Genomic DNA, 21,181 nt, shown 5'->3' on the forward strand with positions numbered 1-21,181 from the left:
TGTTTTGTTACCTTCACTTCAAAGAAAACGCAGCCGAACGTGGGCCAGGACGCGATGATCTTCAGAAAGCGAACTTTAGCCTCGTCTACTGTGATCCCTGCCTGCTTGTTGTACACACTGATTATGTGCTGTAACACAAAACATAGAGCTGCTTCAAACGTGGACAGAGAGTTAGACAGGCAGGCGGGAGGACAGGAGGACAGTGAACGGGAGGATGGACAGGGAGACAACCAGATGGGCAGACAGACATGTACATTAATAAAAGCATGTGTGTGTGTGTGTGTGTGTGTGTGTTAGTGTGTTGTGTACTGTATAGCGGACCTTTTTCCAGTCATCAGTGGACATGATCTTGTGCTGATCGAAGGGGACGAGATCCTTCATCATTTTGGGGATCATGACGAACTGGGATCGGTCTGCGTCCACTCGCACCCTGAACAGGAGTCCGGCCAGTTCGATCAGGTCCTCCTTTTCCACGCTGTGATAGCCATGCAGGTACTTCGGCAACTCCTGAACACACACACACACACAACACCCCGGGAACAGGGTTCAGAGGTCAAGCACAGCCAGGCATCATGAGGTTAAAAAAATATTACTAATAGACGTTCATAAAGACTTTTGTAAAGACACACAAATACAAACAAATAGTTGATTAGATATAAGGAGAAAAATGCACCTGATTCTTAAACAAATTAAACAAAACTAGATATGAAAAATAATTTTGTAGAACTTTATATCATTAATATAATTTTATACTTTATAAAATTGTGTATTTATTTATATAATTAACTATAAAGAAATGTTAGAGGGATTTTTGTGTATGTAATATTTTAGCCCATAAAAAGGTTTATAGCTTATCTTGTAAACAATAGTCACTGAGTGTCGATATGAGTTGACAGTCATGGTTTCAGTTTTGTTATCATTACGTATGATTATAAAGCATCCTGCCCTAAACACATTTTATTATTTTAATATATAAGTAGATATTATACAACAGTTAGTTCTGACCGAGCAATCTGATTGGGCGAGAGGCGTTATTCTACGAGTGCTGATAACAGACAGTAACAGCACTGTGACGTGTGACTATATGTATATGAGTGGGCGTGTCCCAGGTGTTGTCCAGTGGTTAATGACACTAACTGTGTGTCTCAGCGTGGGTGAGAGTAGGTCTGTACGGTCCGCAGTACTGAGGAGAGAGCAGCTGTCTGACTAAACCCACATTAAAAAAATAAATAAATATGACTATCCAACAAAGATCGGATTTTCGGTCGAACACACGACTTGCAGGATTCGAACTTCCTGTGTAAACGTGCACTTGGAGGACGTTCTGAACTTACCTGGGGGAAGTGGAACATGAGGTCAGCTTTGAGATCTTTCCCAGGAATCACATTAAACCACAGCTTCCTCATGAACAGCACCAGATAAGGAACGGTCGTCGGAGTCTCTGTATGTAAAAGGACCAGTTGAGTCTAAATACAGCATTTCTTGAACACGATTTAAAGAAAGTGTGATAATTTTACATGTACTGCTTTACACATTAAGTCCTGGTTTGACTCGAATGCCTCTCAATCTCAGTAATTATAAATGATGGTTCTGAAGTTTGTCAGCTCTAACACTGTCCCTGTAAAACTCACGCTCTTTGCCTTTCTTTGCTTTCTTCGGGGCATCTGTGAGCTCCTTCAGGTCGTCGAAGAAATACAGCTGCTCGTTCATGCTCACGACCTGAAGATAAAGTGACAGGGTAAGGTTTGGACCATCCGCAAAGATATACCTCAATCAGACAAATGGCAGCACCACAGGAAATCAAAAATGACGTATGAAGCTGTTTTTTCTTTGTCACGAGCTGATTAAAGTATGATGTGTGATACAGTAACAGAATTTAGGAGATGTAACTGTTTTTGCTTTGATCTAATGAAGACTTATGAAATGTTCAGGTGTAAACACAGTCCGAGCCTCCCGATCTCCAAACCTTGTTTGAGGTTTTCACAAACAGGGAGTAGCCGTCAGGGGACGAGAGCATGAGCTGATTGGCGATGCTGCGGCACAGATCACGGATCCTCGTAGTCGTGGTGACTTCATAGAGCTAAACAGGTTTAAAACAAACAGTAAGCTTTTAAAAGGTGAAGGAGGAAATAATATAATTTTAGAAATCAGCTGCTGTTTCCGTACATCTGCTGTGTTATCAGGGAAATGAACTTTGTGGAAGATCTGGGAGCTGTTTTGCTGGATGGCGTCCACTTCCACTTGATGAGGGGGACTCGTTCTGGCCTCCAGGCTGTCCAAGGAAAAAAAAAGAGAGACCGTGATCACTTCTAGACCAGTTAATAGAAATATACAGTATATATAGTACATATTTATGCATACCTAATCCACTGTGGATGAGACACATAATTAACAAAAATATAAAGCTTCTCTCTTTAACTTTCTGCTCTCCTTTTTGGTAGAGCACATTTTGAGGCACTATATCTTTTTTTAAAAATTGTGTTAAACCTAACCTGATTGAGCCATCTCTACCATTCGGTTGAGCTGTGCTGTGATTAAAGATTTACTGAATATCACTGTGTTTTTAAAACGTTTACCTTTGATTTACTTTTTAGAATACAATAAGAATTAAATTACATTAAAAAACATCAGATAAAAAAAAAAAACTGCGCAACTACAGAAAATTTAGAAAACTTTTTCTGATCTATACTTTTACCATAAAGTGACCTCTCAACCATTTGGAAGTCTATATTGGGATTGGTTTAAGTAAGTTTTTTTGTTTATGTTTAAGTAAACATTCATTGTTGTTATTTTTGCCCTCATAAAAATATTATTTAAAAAGTATCTTCATTTATCTTCTTCGTGATATAATTGAATGTTAGGTGTGATTATTTAGGCCACTGATGCTAAGCTACATTTCATAATGCTCAGGTTGGGCTCTAATGGGTTCCGGTCGTCTACCTGAGCATCCCCTGTAGTCTCTGCAGACACGCCGCTGAGAGGGGCTCTCTGGGTCTGGACTCTATGAAGCGCTGGGTGTGTTTTACCAAAGCCGGACTCGGAGGGAAAAGTCCACAGCAAAGCCACAACAGCTGCCAGCCTCGCTCGGTACTCAACCTGGGAGCCAAAAAAAGGAAAATATTACAGCTTTTTTAATTTTTTTAATTTTAATTTGTTATATTATGCTGCTAGCACACAAAAAAATGAAAGAATGTTCATAAACACCCAAACAGAAGTATAATGCTGATAAATACATCATGACGCACACTTATTCGATATGTTAGATATGTAGCTTGCAGCACACACTGCATTATGGGTAATACATACACAATCCAGATGTGTTCTAGCAATTACTGGCTTATGTGTTAATATTTCAACTGACCCGTTGTTATTGTTGGTTAGCTGCTTCATGATCTGGCAGTAAACTTCATCTCTGAGGTCGGGGTGCTCTAGTGCAGGTCCGTAGATCAGGTCTGTCAGCTCTACATGGTTCCTTGAGGTTTTGACGGGGTAGTCACCCATGTACTTGAGAATGGGTACAGGAGGGTTAAGAAAAAACACTTACAGTACACCACAGTAAACAAAAACTATTATTTATTGATTATTGATTCTCCTGTGTTTCCATGGTCTTCTAATCCCAGAACCCTACTATTTCCAGTGTCCTTTATTCCTAGGGTCCTACATGTTTAGAGCGCTATGTCTCCATTTCCAGGGTCCTCATTTCTAGAGCCCTATGTCTCCAGGGTCCAATATTCCCAGAGCCCCAATGTATTTTTCAAATCCCAGAGCCCTATATCTCCAGTGTCCTATATTAAAAGATCCTTACATTTCCAGGGTCCTACATTTCAAGAGCACTATATCTCCAGTGTCCTATATTCCCAGAGTCTTACATTTCCAGGGTCCTACAAGCCAGAGCCCTAAATTTTCAATTTTTTTTAAATCCCAGAGCCCTACGTCTCCAGGGCCCTATATTAAAAGAGCCTTAAGTTTTCACAGTCTTATATTCCCACTCTAAACTGTTAGAATCCCAGAATCCCATGTTCTCATGTTCTTGTTTATGATATTTAATGAAGGGGAAACTCCAGTATATAATGTCTAAAGTCCAATTATGGACTTTCTGCTTCCAAATATCTGTCAGAGCTACAGTATACTGAACCATGAGCCTGAGAATCCGTTGACTATCTCCTCTGGCGTACTGAAGTGTGTTGGTGTGTGTTGGTGTGTGTTGGTGTGTGTTGGTGTGTTTCAGCGATCAGGAAGGATATCACTGTAGGAGGTGCAGGCCAGCTGGCTGAGCTCAGAGTTTTTCTGCAGACTCCTCAGCAGCGGCTGTTTGAGCGGTTCTCTCGATCGGACCCACAGTTTCTCTCGCACCCTGGCTTTACCCTGACGTCCCGCATCCTTACTCGGCTCTCTGCAAACCAACACGCCGCACTGAATCAGTATGGGTTCTAAACATGACTTTCATACAGCAGGTGGGTAACCTCACTGCTGATCCCTGGATCGTCTGACTCTGATCACACACACCTGAAGAACTCGTAGGAGAACTCTTTGAGTGAAAATTGAGTCACTTTCTCTGCCAAATCGTCACTCGATGGAACCATCATCAGAGATTTTCTCGAACCCTAAAGACGGAAGTGTATCACAAAAACGACATTTCATTACCACAACGATCTGAGTTAACGTTAAAACTCTGTCAAACAACTGACATAAGCATGCCATAAACATCTCAGTACATGCAATAAATAATAGGTCCTATAACAATTGCCGTTGTATTTTATAACACAGGTTTAGGTTATGTAATTCAGTATCATGTAATGTCAAGGCAATCACAGCATGAAGAGGACAGTTTCTCTGATGACATTAATGACAGGATATTTATTAATTTGAACTGTCTCAGGCAAATGGATTAAGTTCTTATCATGACACATAGGAGGAATAAGAATGACATATGACACATCATACTGTCACAGGACTGACAATCGTGCCATTTTCTGTCTCACGTGATATACAATCATGTGTCATAACACCTGTGTTATCTACAGCACATTTAGCATGTGACAAAAATATAACCTCAGTGGTACATTATTGGATATAAACTATTGCAAAAAATTTTTTTATGTTTTTTTAAGAAAAGCTGGAAAAGTCAGCTATAGAGGACCAGGAAGTTGAGAAAGAGGGGACACGTCAAGACGAGAGAGTGTGTGGAAGTGCGGGGTAAAGCAAACAAGAAGTTTAAACACAAAACAAGACGAGACGAGGTCAGGGAAGGACACAGTAAAGTGTGACCTTAAGGAAGACTGGACTGGAAGGTCGGTTTAAAGAGGCCGGGACGATGAGCGAGAGTGAGACCTACAGGTGGCGATTATGGATAATGGAAAGCTTACTGGAACAAAGACTGTTTTTGACATGATATTATAATATTTTGATGAATGTTTCATGTAAAGAAGTCAGGTTAAGAAAAGTAAAGAATTAAATAAAAAGAGAAAAAGTCAAAGAAATACCAGGACGTCATCGGAGGGTCTTCTCAGTGTGTGCAGGATCATGATGGCGTCTGTAGAAACGGCTCCGCTCTGTCCTGTCCTATCGTTGGTCCCATTAATCCACCCTTCCCCAGAGGCGTACTGTCCGTCTTTAATGATGTTGATGAGATCTTCCTTTTTAAAGCTCAGGAACGTTGCGTCATCTAAAGAGGGAAGAGTTTGGCTGATTAAACCTGAGCTGTAATTAGAATTTATAAGACTAGAGGATTTTATTGGACATGTTTGGACACAGTGTTGTGTGTGTGTGTGTGTGTTTGCACTGTACCTGGCCTGTTGCAGTCCTGGAGAGCCAGAGCGTAGACGGAGCGCTCCTTCAGCCCGTTGAGGATCTTAGACAGCAGCTCCACCATGTGGTGAGCGTAAGTCGCTACTAGCTTATACTCGTCTCTGAGCGTGGAGAGTCGCACCACCTCCCCCATCCGACCCTCACTGCAGGGGAAACCAGAAAGATACGCGTCAAACCAAAGGGGAAGCATCTATAAAGGTAATATTACTGTCCTGGGAAAGAAAAAAAGGAAGAAAGACGATGTGGAAGAGCAAAAAAATTGAAACGAATCAGAGGTGTAAAGAGGAGGAGGAAGGAAAGGTGGCGCTACAACCAGAGCTGCTGATTGGTCGGAATTCTAACCAAGAGAAATCCCCAACAATTTATATCAACTAGAAGATTATAAACTAGTATCTTAGCATTAGCATCTTAGCATATTTCCAAACTATATTTCGGAGTTCTCCTCTCATTTGAACATAGACAAGAACGAAGAACAAACACAGACCTGACTATTTGGACCCCCGTCAACCGTGTGTACGGGAGCTTCAGGTACGTTCTCTCCTTTCCTTCCTGAAACGAAACGCCGTACCAGTTAACAGCCACCACCAGCTTCTCCTCAGGTAAACCGGGACCTGGAGCCGGAAAAAGGGAAACACTCAGCACGTCTGCGTTAGAGACTGTAGAGTTATTACACAGCTGTGAATTCACCGCAGAGTCCGTTTACCTGAAATCACAGACGCCTCGTAAAATTTCGAGAAGTAAATGGGCCAGTGGAGACGCGCGAACTCGACCACTTCAGCCTTCACGCTATCGGGAGTCGCCCCGGAGTTCACGTACGTGCCCTGGATCAGGAGAAACCATACGGAGAGATCACACATCACACGTCACACATCACACGTCCTATCGCTCCATCATGTTTTCACTACAGCTCCACTGGAGATCCATCTCACACACTGCTGTTGAGTTCTGCATCCTGATTGGTCCGAAGGTGTTGATTTGTTTTCTAGAACAGCAGCTCTGAGAATTGCACAGCTGCACATCACATAACATCTGGTTTATATAAATGTGGGACTTTGTACAGCAGACACTAAGCTCCACATAACCTGACAGTAAGTAAGGAGATGTTTATGGGACGTGTATGGAAGGAGTCTCCAGTGTCAGCGCTTTGTAACAGACAGAGGCTAAAACCTAGAACTTGAAGTTTTATGACGTAAACATGACAAGATGTATCTTTTTGTTTTATTATGCTTGAAAAAGAAAAAACAGAGAGGCATTAATTCTTATACTCTGAGGCTAACTGCTGTTCTAGTTTGTAGAGTTCCTTTAGTGCGATGCTTTAACTCGATATAAACCGTTTGCATCGGACATTTACATTATAGCATTTAGAGTGACTTACATTTTCATCTCATTATACACCTGAGCATTAGAGGGTGAAACGTTGTTGCTTTAAGGAGCTACAAAGTTACAAACACAATCCCAAATCCCTCCCTAACCCCTGATCAAGGGCACTACTTGGTGTGGAACATGGGACTGTACACCCTACAAAGCCCGATTAACCCTGAAATAGGGTGAAATGTCAGTATTGGTTAACGTCACCTGGACATCATTTAACGTGGCATAACTTTAGCACGCTGTGTTCCATCGCATCGTCTCATTTGCGACAAAAGCCCTGAATGAGCTAACGCTAATGCTAGCCCACTCCATCAAATCCAGGAGGAAACATATATTTGAACAGCGTCTGAGGAACTCGGGTTATTACAGCAAACCAAACTTCTGCAAAATAATATCCTTATTACCTTCTTCTTACCTTTTCATACACTTGTTTCTCTTTTAAATATGTAAATAAGTCTTCAACAACAACCCTGTTTCTTAGAGATCTGGGATAACTCCCTACAGTATATGGCATCCCTGCAACAGACAGGGTTAAGGGGTTTGTTTAAGGTCCCAACAGTGTCAACCTGGTGGACCTGGGGATCGAACCGCTGACCTTCTGATCAGTAACTCATAGCTTTAACACTAAACCACCATATATACACCACATATACTATTATCAATGAAATAGACAGTAGCCTAATGTCAGTTAATGCTTCTTACATTTGGCAGACGCTCTTATCCAGAGCGACTTACATTTTTACCTCATTACACATCTGAGCAGTTGAGGGTTAAGGGCCGCGCTCAAGGGCCCAACAGTGGCAACTTGGTGGTTGTGGGGTTTGAACCTGGGATCTTCCGAACCGTAGTCCAATGCCTTAACCACTGAGCTACCCCTGGCCCCTTTTGCCCCAGCCTCCTGTGACTGACGTCATGGTGTCTGCAAAATGTCCTCAAAGTCCATTTTGGAAAAAAAAAAAAGTACAAATAGATACCTTTTCATGGGCGTCGCCGACCAGCTGCACCAGCTTGACCTCTGATTTGTTCTCAATCAGATTGAGGCTCAGACACTCCCACACGATGCTCCTAGCCTTGTCCCTGCTGCTCTCCTTGCCGTACTTAATGTAATAGTGCTTGGCTGCAAGCTGCACATAGTCGTCCTCCTGGAGAATAAAGGAGCATTAATAAAGAGTCAGAACTCAGCACAAATAAGGTTTAAACCGCGGCACAATCGCTCCTCAGAAACAGGATATATAACCTAATAAGCATGTTATATTTAATAATGTAGTAAATAAACGGGGGTGAGGCCGCGGGTTAATAAGGAGTCGTGCTGTAGTTACACTGTATCTCTGACAATCTTGTTAATTCTGATGAAGGTAAGTGCTATCTGTTTGTGCAATGTTTTTATCATTTAACTACAATTCATACACATATCAGGTGTTTTTCTGTTCGTTTTTTCACCATTTACATGTGAGTTCAGTTCTTATTGGTCACGAGGATTTAATTAATTGTCTATAAGAGCACTTCTGACAGTAGTGCACACTGCAATAAAAAAAAAGAATCTTAGCCTCTTAGCATCTTATCAGATAAAATATTCTAGAATCTAAGCAACCCTACTGTACCTACAATGTCTTAAAATATGTTCACAGCAAACCTAATATATACTGTAAGATCATTAAACTTATTTGCAATCAACTGTTAGTTAACTGTTAGTAAAATTGTATATATTTGATTTGTCGCTTCCTAAGATATCGTTTGCTGTTTATATAAATAGCTGCTATAACGTAAGCGAGAAAAAGGGCTAACTTATTATAAACTGTAGAAAAATGAAACAGGTCAAAATATCTTAAGGAAAGTTACATTTATCTACACTTTCTTAACATAAAATAAGAAGCAAATGAATTTCTAAGATTTTTAAGCTTATTAATTTTTTGGGTAAATATTACAAAAAATTTTATAAAAACTTTCTCGTTCTATCAGCAGATTATTTAGTCAGTTTTATAATCGTATTTCATGAAAGAGGGAAACTTCTCTGTAAATAGAACTTATATTACTGTATACATTATAATACTATATTATATACAACTATATAATAATATTATATACTTATATTATATTGCTACATAATGCTAGATATTTACCTAGAAATAAGCTGAATATTGTTATATTTGGTTTGTTGTAAACGTATTTTTTTAATAAATTATAGTACAGTAGGGCTAGATTCAAGAATATTTCGCTTTGTTATATGTCAGTTTGTAGTATGTGAATATTCAACATTAAATATAACTATAAATGGATAAAGATAAAACCTACTGTCATAGGAAAAGTACCGTGGAGTATAAAGTTTTCATGATGCAAAAAAAAAAAAATCTTTGTAAATGCTCATGATTTAGGATTGAATGGATTTAATCTAAACATCCAGAGTGATCTCTTTCCTGGAGAAGCCATCACTCTCACTCTCACTCACACACTACTGGCAATTAGGGGACGGAAATCTTTGGACTATCGGAGAACATATAAACTCCATGCACACAGACCTGGGGTACGAATCGAACCCAGACCCTGGTGACAGTGCTAACAACTACACCACCTGGAGACCATCATGGAGAACCCAGACCTTATTTTGTTGAACTCTTGTATTAATTAGTCAACCTGAACCAGCGCACAATACCAGGTGAAGTCTGACCTCATCACACTGATACTCTCCAGACTGGAGGTCGTGGATGATCTGTGTGTAAATGAGCTCGGTGCTGATGGGGTCATCGGTGCAGTCGTGCCACGGAGTGAAGAACTCTTTCCGGAAAGCGAGACCCCACGGAGCCCCGCTCTCGTCCTGCCCCTGCCTCCTCTCCTCCTGCTCACACTGAGAGATGGCGTCCAGGACGTGTTGCCCGGTGCTGCCTAGAGACCAGTTCTGCACAAGAACACAAGAGTAAACCAAAGCTACAATACAGGACAGAGCCATGTCTGTCTCATTTTCAGTTCAAAGAATATAAGACAAAGAAAAAATCAGACTGGAACAGCTGAAGCCACGTTAGCGCCGGACCTTGTCGCGGTAGGAGATGTAGATGGAGAACCCGAACGTGTCCTTCAGATTGATTTTCTTCGCGACGGCTCTGCAGAGCTCCGATGAGACGCTGGCCGAGTCTATGGGGAGAGTGAGGACACGGCCGTCCGCCAGGGTCACGTCTACCTTCATGGGCTTCTTCATCTCCACGGCCTGAATTACACCACAGCATGACTGGGTTACAATCTTATTTCTAAGAAAACACTGCATTAATCTGCTGTAATGTAACAAGCAAACAGAGAAAACCTACGTCCAGCTCGATCCAGCATGGCACTTCTTTTCTCTCTCCGTTAGTCAGCGTCCTCTGGAGGCGTTCGGCACAGGAGGAGGAGAACTCGGCAGGTCCACGATGAATAAAATGCTCCACGTACTGGAAGCAGAACACAGGAATAGAGAACAGGATAGAATTACAAAATCGAATCCTAATAGTTAAATGGAAAGCTAGTGCACTATGTACTGTAGGGTGTCCAATCCTTCGTTCCACACACCAAGTAGTGCCCTTAATTAAAGGTCTGAGAGGGATTTGGGATTCAGGCTTGTGTCAGGAGCCAGTTAGCTTTTAGATTAATTACCCAAAAAGAATACACTAGAGTGTAGTTTGTATAATTGTTCGGTGTGATCTTACCTGAATCAGGAGCTCAGTTGGAGGGAAAATCCCGAGACATATAGAGAGAAGTATCCAGCCTTTCCTTCGGCTCATCCGGTCCGTGTTCTCCGACAGCTGCTTAAGTATCTGACAGTAGATCTCATCTCTGAAACACACAGCAGAAAAGGTTTACGTTTTTTCGCCTGCAAGGACGCCTCACAAGAAAAAAACATCACATATCTTTAAAATTAAAAACCTAGCATACCGAATGTGCGGTCTGCGTAAGCCGTATCCTACAATGATGTGTAATTTCTCCAAGGTGGTCATGGGACGATCCAAACTGGGTCCCTCTCCAATCATAATGTCGTCTTCTTCAGCGATGTCCTCCATGGGTCCCTGCAGCGCAAGACATACGCTCAACACCATGACACACCACAAGTGGAAATGTACTGCTTCTGTTTTAAAGGTGTACGTGTACAACTCAATAATGCTGTGAAATATTCTGTGTGTCCCGTGCAGGATTTCCTAACCTCCTCCACAATGGTGGAGTGTTTCCTCTTGTTGTTCTGTTTTTGTTTTTTACGCAGGATTTTCTGTAGACCACAACAGGGATAAGTAAGTTAATAAACATCACACATACTATAAGATATTAAGCTATTAATTGATGAAAGCTAAACATTTTTTTTTCAGATTTTCACCTGGTCCAAACCAACGAAGTGACTAAGACGTCGGCCCTGGCGCTGACCAAGGTGCTGCTGGATGAGGTCCGCGGTTATAGACATGCGAGCCGTCCTCTGCTCGGAAATATCACCCATGAATCTCAGAATGATCCACCAAACGGTCAGACACGCCTGCGTAGAGGAGGAAAGGACGAGAGATCAAAAGAATAATGAATAGACAAAACATGACAGTGGAACAATAATAATAATAATAATAACAACGTGCCGCGCACCAGCGCCTCTCCTTCGTCCTCGTGGTAAAGCAGCGGGCTCTTCAGTCTCTGCTGGATGTACGTGTGAGTAGCAGAGTGCTGGAAATGCATGGCAGCGAACTTGGCGAACGAGAACTCATCATCATAATCATCATAATAATCATCATGGTCCTCATGCTTGTCCTCCTCTTCTTTCTTTTCTTCCTCTTCGTCAGAGTTGTTGTCGTTTACAGTCGCTGGAGTTATTACAATCTGCACAGCTTTCTCTGTCACTTCATCCTTCTTTGGCTCTACAATTCGTTCTTCCTGTAAAAAGTAAACCAATAAGGACAACATTCACACAACTGCTCGGTCGCGTGTTTATAACTGTGGGAGCAATAAAACCGTCACCTTCCATCGTAATGTTAGATTTTGTGTTATAATCATCTTTAGCAAGAACTCTATGAATGAAACCTCTTATCCTACTAATGCATTTACTTTTTAAGCTGTGAATGTGTGAGAGGTTTATCACCAAACGCTGGAAGATGACGCTAGAGCCTTGAGGTTGAGCTGTGACCTACTGGCCACTAAGATCCAAAATAAGATTATATGATTTATTACGTTATCATTTTTGCACATATTTCCTTGTTCCTGGTTCACCTGAGGTCTTACCCGTGTGACGCTTTTACTCAGCACCTCCTGTCTTTCTGTGGACTTGGGAAGGAACCGGAACATGTCTTCCACCATTTCCTCTTCACTCCTTTTCTCCTCTTGTTTATTTTGAGTCTCATCAGTTTGGAGGATGGTCTTCTGTTGGAGCTTCACATTTGCGAGTTCCCAATGCTGATGTTCCTGACGTTCCAGACGATCCTGATCTTCCCGGGCTGACGAGAATGCCTTAAATAACACCAAGAGGGACCAAGTCATGGAAAAGGCAGATGAATTAAAACTAAGATTAAACCAGTGCCAATATAAGAATCAGTAGAATCAGAGATACCATTATCTGTACAGATCAGAAATGTAGCACCATGAAGATGAGGCTTTTATGTACTTTACTTTGGAAATGGATTGGACAGTAATACAGGGCATCTTTAATTTGTGTAACAAGATTTAAAAAATCAAGTAATTAAATGAAGACAAATAAACCCAGAACAACTGTAACGGCACCTGTAAAGAAAAAAAGTTCAAAACCTCTGAGCCACAGGCGTTCAAAACAAGGCTATCAAGGCTACAGCTGGAATAACCAACAATTGAAGGGAAACTGGGCCGTCGTTTATACAATCCATCGATAAAGAACTATGATAAGTCTTGGTGGTGTAGTGGTTAGCTCTGTTGCCTTACACCTCCAGGGTCCTGGTTCGATTCCCGGCCGAGGTCGATTCCCGTCTTTGTTTGCATAGAGTTTGCATGTTCTCCCCGTGCTTAGTGGGTTTCCTCCCACAGTCCAAAAACATGCAGGTTAGGCTAGTGGGCGTTCCAAAATTGCCCATAGTTTGTGAGTGCATGTATTTTACCATATGTAACCAAACCCAATATGTTATTGTCTAATTATAATAAATGTTGCGTGTGTGTATTCGTGTCTCACATCATCTTTAAGGTGTTTGAATCGCCTCCTGGCGAGCAGGCCTCTGGTTTGGGCCTGCAGCAGCACTACAGCAGAATCCTGTTTACGCCTTAAGTCTTTCGCGGCAAGGTAACGGCGTGTTTGCTTCTGCAGCGTGACAGCAGCGGCTCGTTCGCGTTGGTACTGCAGCAACCTCTTCTTAGCACGTACCAGTGCCTGGAGACGCATCAGACCCCGACGCAGCTGTCGAAGGACAGGAACAGCACTGTTAGAGACAATCTACATCAGACGAATGGAAGATCAAGGATGAATTTAATGGTCACTTACTATTTTAATCTCTTTCTGTTCTTTATAAGAGCGCCAAGACCTCTGCACAGTCACAGCTGCACCTCGTTTCCTGATAAAATTCTTCCTACAGATGAGAGGAACACCACAGGGTTCTAATTAACATCCGGCAACATCCAGATAAAATGAAAATGTGATCCAGTGTGCCTCAACCTGTCAAATGGGGTGTGGCCTAATATTCTAATAGACACATGTAATGAAAATCACAGATTAAACAAAATTAAACTCTAACACACTAATGCAAATTATAATCTTAAAGTCTTAAAATTTGGTCCTGATACTGTACAAGAACTAAATCATTTCCCAGTGGCTCAAAAAGTTGGTGTTAGAATTAGAGCTCAGATAAAGTTGAGTTGAAATTAATTGCGTTGAGGTATTGGAGTTGGTATAGGAGTTGGGAGTAGAGTTGAATTGGGATTAGAATGAGAATTGAAAAAGAATTAGAGTTAAATCTGTGTTAGAGTTGAATTAGTGTAGAATTACAATCATGTTTGCTGGAATCAAGCATCAAAATGTTGCTTATAAATCAAGCGTTGATTTATAGTTAGAATCGAATTAGGGTAAAGGACGAGTGTAAGTTGAGTTCGAGTTGATTTCGAGTTAGAGTTGAGTTGAAGTTGAGTTAGGATTGATCGTGTTTGAATCTTGTTGGAGTTGAGGTGGAGTTAAGTCACCTGTCTCTGTGGCCGAGCATCACTCTCTGGATGATGAGTGCTTTCCTGTTGAGTTCTCGCTCTCTCTCTATCTCCAGAAACGAGTCGTGATGATCCTGAGGAAAGACAAAGCAGGAATGAAAGATCACTCTCCAAAACCTCCAACCAAAACATTCAAAAGTGCCCCAAGCTCACATATGTGAAATAGTTACTGATACAAGATGCCTGCGTCAATAATAATACATTATAAATCACACTAAAAATTCAACTGTTTAATTTAATAGTAATAATTAATTTCATTATGTCCTATTTAAGTTGGGTAAAAAATAAAAACAGGTAAAAGTTTGGCCTCTTTCAAAAATGTAAAATTTTAAAAAATCAATAAGCTTATTATAATAATAACAATAATAATGTAAAAATAGATTTAAAAGGTTTAAACTGCTGCGCTCACCTTGAGAAAGATCTTAGTCTTGCCGATCCTCCAGTCGTCTTGGCTTTTAATGACCGCTCTGCAGATGGCGACACAGCAGTTAGAAACAGACTCCTGTCAAACACACACACACACACACACACACACACACACACACACCAGATCAGCATTTACAGCAGTGAAAGAACCTTCCTGCAGCACACAGTGATTATTCTCCGCACCTTGCTGGGATCGCACTCGGTCGACTTCAGTAAAACTCGATAGCGTCCCAGGAACTCCTCGAACCTGTGCTGGATCGGGTATCCCAGTCTGCGGATTTTAATGGTCTCCAGGACACCTGAGTACCGCAGCTGCTCCATGCACAGATCCCGGTCGAACACCTGCAGCACACACACACACACACACACACACACACACACAGCAGATTTACAGAGTTTACAAATACACACTGACTTAAACAACACGGATATAAAGATAGTAGGATAAATAAAAAATTAACTCGATGTTCTTGGACAATTTCACCAAGAAATAAAACCTCGACCTAAAGCTCTACCGTTGTGTTATCAACTGAAAGACGATAAAGAGTTTGTGTAACACTTTAACTACACTTTAACACACTGGTGGACTTCATCCGGAACATTATGGGCCTTCTGGTGGCAGTCGTTCACTACTGAGCTAAATTAGTCTTACAGTAAATTAAGCATCTGACTGAAGTAGAAAGTGTCTTTCTTTCTTTTTTACTATCTTGTCACTTTACTTAAGGATTCATTTCATGTTATCCTGCCTGTGTTTTATTAAATTACTCATATAATAAAGTAAAAAGTCACCAGTGTCAATGTACGGTGTGATTATTTATGCAACAGTTTTTATTTGTACAATTGTTGCAGGTGGACTTTTTTATTTCATTTAATTACATTTTTTATTTCATTTATGAATATAATGTTATAACATTTATTTTTCTGAAAATTTTCAACAAATTAATTTACACTTTACGTTATACCAACACTGTAATTGCTTTTTATATCTCTTTTAATTTCTCTCTTTTATTACTGCTTTTAATTTTGTTTCTTTATTATTTAAAGCTTTTTATAATTTAACCTATTGTTCATGTCTTTTATTTATTTTCTTATTTATATTTAAATTATTGAACATTTTTGCAGATTTTTTTATTTAATTTAATTGTATTCAATTTTTTATGTAACTTACAGAACGTCTCTCTTTGTAGAGCATGTTACATAAATATATAAATTTATAAATTGTGCTACTACTGCATACAATACTACTACTAATAATAATGTTAAAATTAACTGAATAAGAAAGAAAGAAGTCCAGTTGACATGACTCAACTCCCAGATAACCTCGCACCTGGATGAGAGAATCTTCACAGACATATTGACTTAATTATGCCTGTGAATTTTCATTTATTAAAATATTTTTCTAAACATTATATATAAAAATAATGTTAGTGATTAAAATGTATGGAATATTTGTTTTGTTGTAAATAATTGAGGATGTTTGTGTACACGATGTTCTCCATTTTTATAATATAAAATCTTCAAAAATGTATTTTAACTTTAGGCTGTAGGCAGCAGAATGCACACAAACCAGAGGGGTGTCAATACTTAAGTATCAGTCAGTCTCAGTACCTACCATAGAGAGCTTGCTGTCGTTGGGTTTGAAGCAGCGTATGAAGAAAGGTTGGCACAGAGACAGGGCCTTCATCAGAGAGTCCAGCGACTGCCTGAACTGCCCGCTGAGGGTGGAGATCTGCCTGCGCTGCTCGCTCCCCTGCTGTAAAGGCTGACACACACATAGAGAGTGAGAGAGTGTGTGTGTGTGTGTGCGTGTGGGTTTAGTCTGAGGCGTATTTACAGTGAGTTAAAGTGAAGATGATCCACCAGAACGTACCCGTGTGGGTTTCTTCTGCTTGATGATGACCCTGCGGTGGTGGTGGTTGTTGTTGTTGTTGGTAACGGGTAAGGCTCTGCAGGTGTTCAGCTCCGTCTCAAAGATCAGCTTCAGCATCTTGCTGGAGGATTTCTGGATCAGCGTGATGATGTCCAAACTCAACACATCCCGGTTTTTCTCCAGAAACCCTTTGGATTAAAGGTCCCATGTTTTACTGTTTCTTTATCAAGTTATTATAGATGTATAGATGATATGGTTGTTATTATATCACAGCTCTTATCAGAGCTCTTCCAAAGTGTGTGTGTGTGTGTGTGTGTGTGTGTGTGTTATTGCCCCAGCTCAAACACCCCTTAGATAATGCCTTTTTATACTTCAATCTCCCTCTGTTTTACTCCTCTTCCACACACACCATTTCTGCGTCTATGCAAATGAGTTACCGCTGAGCCACGCCCCTCTAGAGAACCAAAGCTGAACAGTAAACCAGGGAAGGGGCTTTACTTATGTGAGGTCACACTGGGAGGCAAAGTATAATCAGAATGTGAAAGTTCCAGCCATTAGGAAAATAGAAAAAGAACAAAAAAGCATGAAATGTGTCAACAATCAGATTATTATCTCGATTTTTTTTTTTTTATCAAGAATTTGTTTTTTTAATTAGGAAATAAATGGGAGACATCCCCAGACCTGTCTCTATGAAAACAAACAAGCCGACACATTTCAGAAGAGGAATAAAGCAGAAGACGGTTAGAAAGGCCCGGGGAAGGTTTACTAAAATAAAAGCATTTGTAAAACTGAGGACCGACTCTGTAACACGTGGTACCTTTACAGTCGTAGTACACAACGCCGGCAAAATGTCGGACCCCGAACTCCAGGATGTGGTTGGCCTTGGGTGGGACGTAGATCTTGCTGCTGCTGTGATGGTTGTTCATTTTCTCCACCATGGACTTGTCTGTGCCCTGAACAGAATCAATAATAAACTAAATCACATCATCATCCACTTCCTGCTCTTAAACCGTTACTGATTTTTAATCGCATCATTCATCTTGTTCATTTGTTTCATTTTGTGCCGTCAATCAGACGCTCTTTTTGTTTTTGGAACCTTGGGGAAGTGTGTCTCCTCGTCGATCAGAGACAGCAGGTTGAGCGGCTGTGACGCCAGCAGGTCGAGTGTGTGCTGGTTATCGGAGTAGGAGATGTTCTTCCACTTGACTCCCTCCTTGAGGTACTCCTCCTGCTCCAGCTTGAAGATGTGCTCCACGAAGAACTGCTGCAGCTGCTCGTTAGCGTAGTTGATGCACAGCTGCTCGAAACTGGACACGAACACACACACATACCACAAGATCGCACGCCGAAATAGGTGTAATTATTTATTCATTCATTTATTCAAACCTGATGTGTGTACTTGATTCGGCGGGACTTTCTGGTTGTACCTGTTCACTCGAAAGTTCTCGAAGCCGAATATATCCAGCAGGCCGATGGACCTCTGAGTGTACGAGCTGCTTGTCTGCTGTTTATGGATGGCACCGTTCATTTTCCCAAAAATCCACATGAACAGTTTGGTGTAGACGGCCTGAATCAGAGGAACAAATAATACAATTAATAACAAATTCCAAATCTCCTTCTTTTTAAATTTCTTTTTTGCTATTTTCCAAAGTATAATGTAAGTATAAAAAGAGTGTTATGTCACTAAACTATTATTGGTGTAACTGGTGTGTAGGGGAGTTAAAGTGATCAGACCTTGGCCAGAGCGTCCCTGCAGTCCAGAGCCTGTTCTGAACTTAGAGGTTTCGTCAGTTGCTCTTGTTTGGTCACAATAGTGTGAGAGGTCAGACTCGCTTCCAGATGTTCTTTATCAACCTGCGGAGAAGAATGGAAATGCAGATTGTATAACATATTAGTGCAACAGAGTTTTGGTTAAGAAAGGTGAGGAACCAATTAAAACCCTATAAGATTAAATAAATAAATAAATAAAATTGAAGGAAGGTGAGGGAGATCAGAAGATGGCAGTAATGCAACATAGTAAATGTCAACAACCGGGAAACACGGGTTTAAAAGAACACAATTAAAAATGAAATGACATTAAAACAGATTAAAACACAGTGGACCCTTGGATTACTAGCACAATTCGTTCCGGAAACGTACTTGTATCTCAAAGCACTCATATATCAAAAAATATATCAAATTTCCACATAAGAGAAAAATGAAAACTCTGATTATTCGTTCCACAAACCAAAAATATTTATATAAAAACAATTAATACAAAAGATAAAGTAAAAATAAAATTAATTAACCTGCACTTTACCTTTGAAAACAGGAAAAATAAATCCAGACAGATAAGTTTTTCCATTAGTCTTTGTGTGTGCACACTCCGTGTATGTGTGTGTGTGTGTCATTATTTAATTTTATGGTATGCAATATTCACAAGGTTTTTAAAATATTTTAATACTCGTCTGGTTACTTAACACAACACCTGATAGCTGATGTTTTTGTGGCACAGTAAAGGTGAACTAAAGGTCAGGACGACACCCAGGCGTTACCTCTAACAGCTTAGCAGCGGCTGTGAAATGCTCCGACAATATAACTTCACATGCGTCCATGTAGTTCACTGTGCCGCCTTAAAAAAGAAATGACAAACACACAAACATCACACCATTAAACATGCTGCCATTTTACATCCAGAATAAAGTATTTTAATGTGTTGAATCAGCATTCTGACCCGCTACTCACCTTCAAATTTAATGTTGCCCAGGTGAAGAATGGCAGCTAACAGTTTAAATATATCCCAGCATTCCCTGTCGGAAAAGGTGAGTACTTTGAGGGCTGTGCGGACGCGCTCGAACTCCTCTGCGTCGTCCCTTCCATCACATGAGATGCAGCTTCCCTGTGGAGATCGCAAAATAAATAAAAAAAGAATATTACTATTATTTGGACAAGTTACAACTATTTACACTTTATTATATTATTTTGGCAATTATTATAATTATATTACAGCATTATTGTAGCTGGCTAAATATAGGTATAAACTAGCTAGCTATGTAGCTATTTAAATTAAATATCCAAATCTTGGTGATATTGCAGCCAAATAGCTAACTAATAGCTAACTATATAAGCTAACATCATTCATTTAAAGTTTCGGAAACAATGTTTCTAATACCATAACATTTCGTGTCTTTTTTTTACTGAGATATAACAATAATTAACAATATATATTTTACATATTATTATATACAGTATCTATATATGGTTGACAACAATAGCATTTTGTGTATTTTACGTAATGTTAGCTAGCTAACTAGCTTTAACCAAAACCTAGTGTTAAATAAAACCTAGCATTAGTACTTAATAAGTTTGAATGCTAGTGCTTAGGTTATTAGTTAAATTAAATTCAATAAATTGAATTGCTACAATTAATCATAAAAAGCTACATAATTTGTAAAAAAGACTAATAAAAAAAAACTGTTTTAGGATGAGTTAGTAAGCTAATGTTAGCTTAACTAAACATACACAGCAGCTTCCACTAAGCTAACCCTAACCCCTAATGCTAACCCAAACCTCGAAGCCAAACCCCTAACCCTAACCCCTAACCCTAACCCTAACCCCTAACATTAATCCCTAATCTCTATGACAAACCTCTGACTCAAACCTGTAACTCTAACCCCTAAGCCTGATTAATGCCATGTAGTATAAAATGACTTGTAGCAGTTGGTCAGATGTTCGAACCTCAGTGAGATAGTTGAATTCTGTTGCATCCCCGAGTAAAAGCATTTTTTTATGCTCTTTAGGCATCCCTGACAGAAGGCAGTAAAAAATGTGGTAGTTCCTTTCCATTCGCGCCTGTGGAGAAAACAAAACAGAGAATCTTTAGTCTTTAGTTTAAAACAGATCTGGGCCCGTCTCAGAGTGGGAAATCACTCCCAAGTGGCCAAAAATTCTCAGAGTGACACCCTTTTGGTCCTACTTTTAGGATTAGAAGTAAGAACGAATTATAAATATTTAAAAAATAGGAAATCACTCCCATCTTCACCAAAATGTTAAAGAGCTTCAGAGATGTTCTAACTGGTTATTAGTAGAGAGGAAATGTGTTCAGGCAGAAACGTGCACGGAGGAGAGACAATTTAATAAAACTGAGTGACACGGAGCTCATAAAGGGTATATTTGGACCACTGTTTTTTTTTAAACATTGCATGCGGTGTGTATCTGATCCATTAATGAACATTCTGTATGTTTCTCTGCAGGTGACTGATACTGTACATGTTTTTAGTACCCCTAACCCTAAACCTTGGCACTGATGCTTTCACAAATCGCCATCCAATAACTTTAACCTTTAGACGTAAGAGCAGAGTTTTGTCTCTCTGTTTTGTCCATGTGTATAAAGCTTTCACACAACTGCAACTGATTTCATTATTTCGCTTTTCACCTGTTTAAAACTTCAAAACCCGTCTAAACTACAACACCCACTATAACATGCAGCGTCCATCACGCTCTCAGTGTCGTAAACAGTGATGTCACACGAAAAAAACTAGCTTCATAAAGAACTTTCATGTCCGATTCTAAGCTAGGAAT

General features: G+C 40.1%; 1 protein-coding gene across 1 annotated transcript in view; it reads right to left on the reverse strand.

Moving 5' to 3' along the window:
- The window catches only part of myo7bb (myosin VIIBb), a 32,522-nt gene that overhangs the window by 3,892 nt on the left and 7,449 nt on the right, over positions 1-21,181 (reverse strand). Inside the window, exons 7-44 of the mRNA XM_053507783.1 lie at positions 20,339-20,452; positions 19,346-19,499; positions 19,156-19,232; positions 18,356-18,475; positions 18,049-18,188; positions 17,718-17,928; positions 17,439-17,574; positions 16,622-16,809; positions 16,364-16,513; positions 14,935-15,093; positions 14,735-14,827; positions 14,305-14,399; positions 13,613-13,697; positions 13,307-13,528; positions 12,394-12,618; positions 11,764-12,048; positions 11,510-11,662; positions 11,342-11,404; positions 11,077-11,207; positions 10,851-10,977; positions 10,476-10,595; positions 10,205-10,378; positions 9,845-10,072; positions 8,154-8,321; positions 6,512-6,629; positions 6,293-6,419; positions 5,788-5,951; positions 5,484-5,665; positions 4,507-4,604; positions 4,245-4,393; positions 3,362-3,515; positions 2,941-3,096; positions 2,167-2,272; positions 1,967-2,080; positions 1,632-1,719; positions 1,335-1,441; positions 322-507; positions 12-128 (exon numbers count right to left, since the gene is read on the reverse strand). Of these exons, the coding sequence (XP_053363758.1) occupies positions 12-128; positions 322-507; positions 1,335-1,441; positions 1,632-1,719; positions 1,967-2,080; positions 2,167-2,272; positions 2,941-3,096; positions 3,362-3,515; positions 4,245-4,393; positions 4,507-4,604; positions 5,484-5,665; positions 5,788-5,951; positions 6,293-6,419; positions 6,512-6,629; positions 8,154-8,321; positions 9,845-10,072; positions 10,205-10,378; positions 10,476-10,595; positions 10,851-10,977; positions 11,077-11,207; positions 11,342-11,404; positions 11,510-11,662; positions 11,764-12,048; positions 12,394-12,618; positions 13,307-13,528; positions 13,613-13,697; positions 14,305-14,399; positions 14,735-14,827; positions 14,935-15,093; positions 16,364-16,513; positions 16,622-16,809; positions 17,439-17,574; positions 17,718-17,928; positions 18,049-18,188; positions 18,356-18,475; positions 19,156-19,232; positions 19,346-19,499; positions 20,339-20,452 (5,484 nt within the window). The remainder of the gene's footprint in view (positions 1-11; positions 129-321; positions 508-1,334; positions 1,442-1,631; positions 1,720-1,966; positions 2,081-2,166; positions 2,273-2,940; positions 3,097-3,361; positions 3,516-4,244; positions 4,394-4,506; positions 4,605-5,483; positions 5,666-5,787; positions 5,952-6,292; positions 6,420-6,511; positions 6,630-8,153; positions 8,322-9,844; positions 10,073-10,204; positions 10,379-10,475; positions 10,596-10,850; positions 10,978-11,076; positions 11,208-11,341; positions 11,405-11,509; positions 11,663-11,763; positions 12,049-12,393; positions 12,619-13,306; positions 13,529-13,612; positions 13,698-14,304; positions 14,400-14,734; positions 14,828-14,934; positions 15,094-16,363; positions 16,514-16,621; positions 16,810-17,438; positions 17,575-17,717; positions 17,929-18,048; positions 18,189-18,355; positions 18,476-19,155; positions 19,233-19,345; positions 19,500-20,338; positions 20,453-21,181) is intronic.

This window comes from Clarias gariepinus, chromosome 11 (genome assembly GCF_024256425.1).
Source record: "Clarias gariepinus isolate MV-2021 ecotype Netherlands chromosome 11, CGAR_prim_01v2, whole genome shotgun sequence".
Lineage (NCBI taxonomy): Eukaryota > Metazoa > Chordata > Actinopteri > Siluriformes > Clariidae > Clarias > Clarias gariepinus.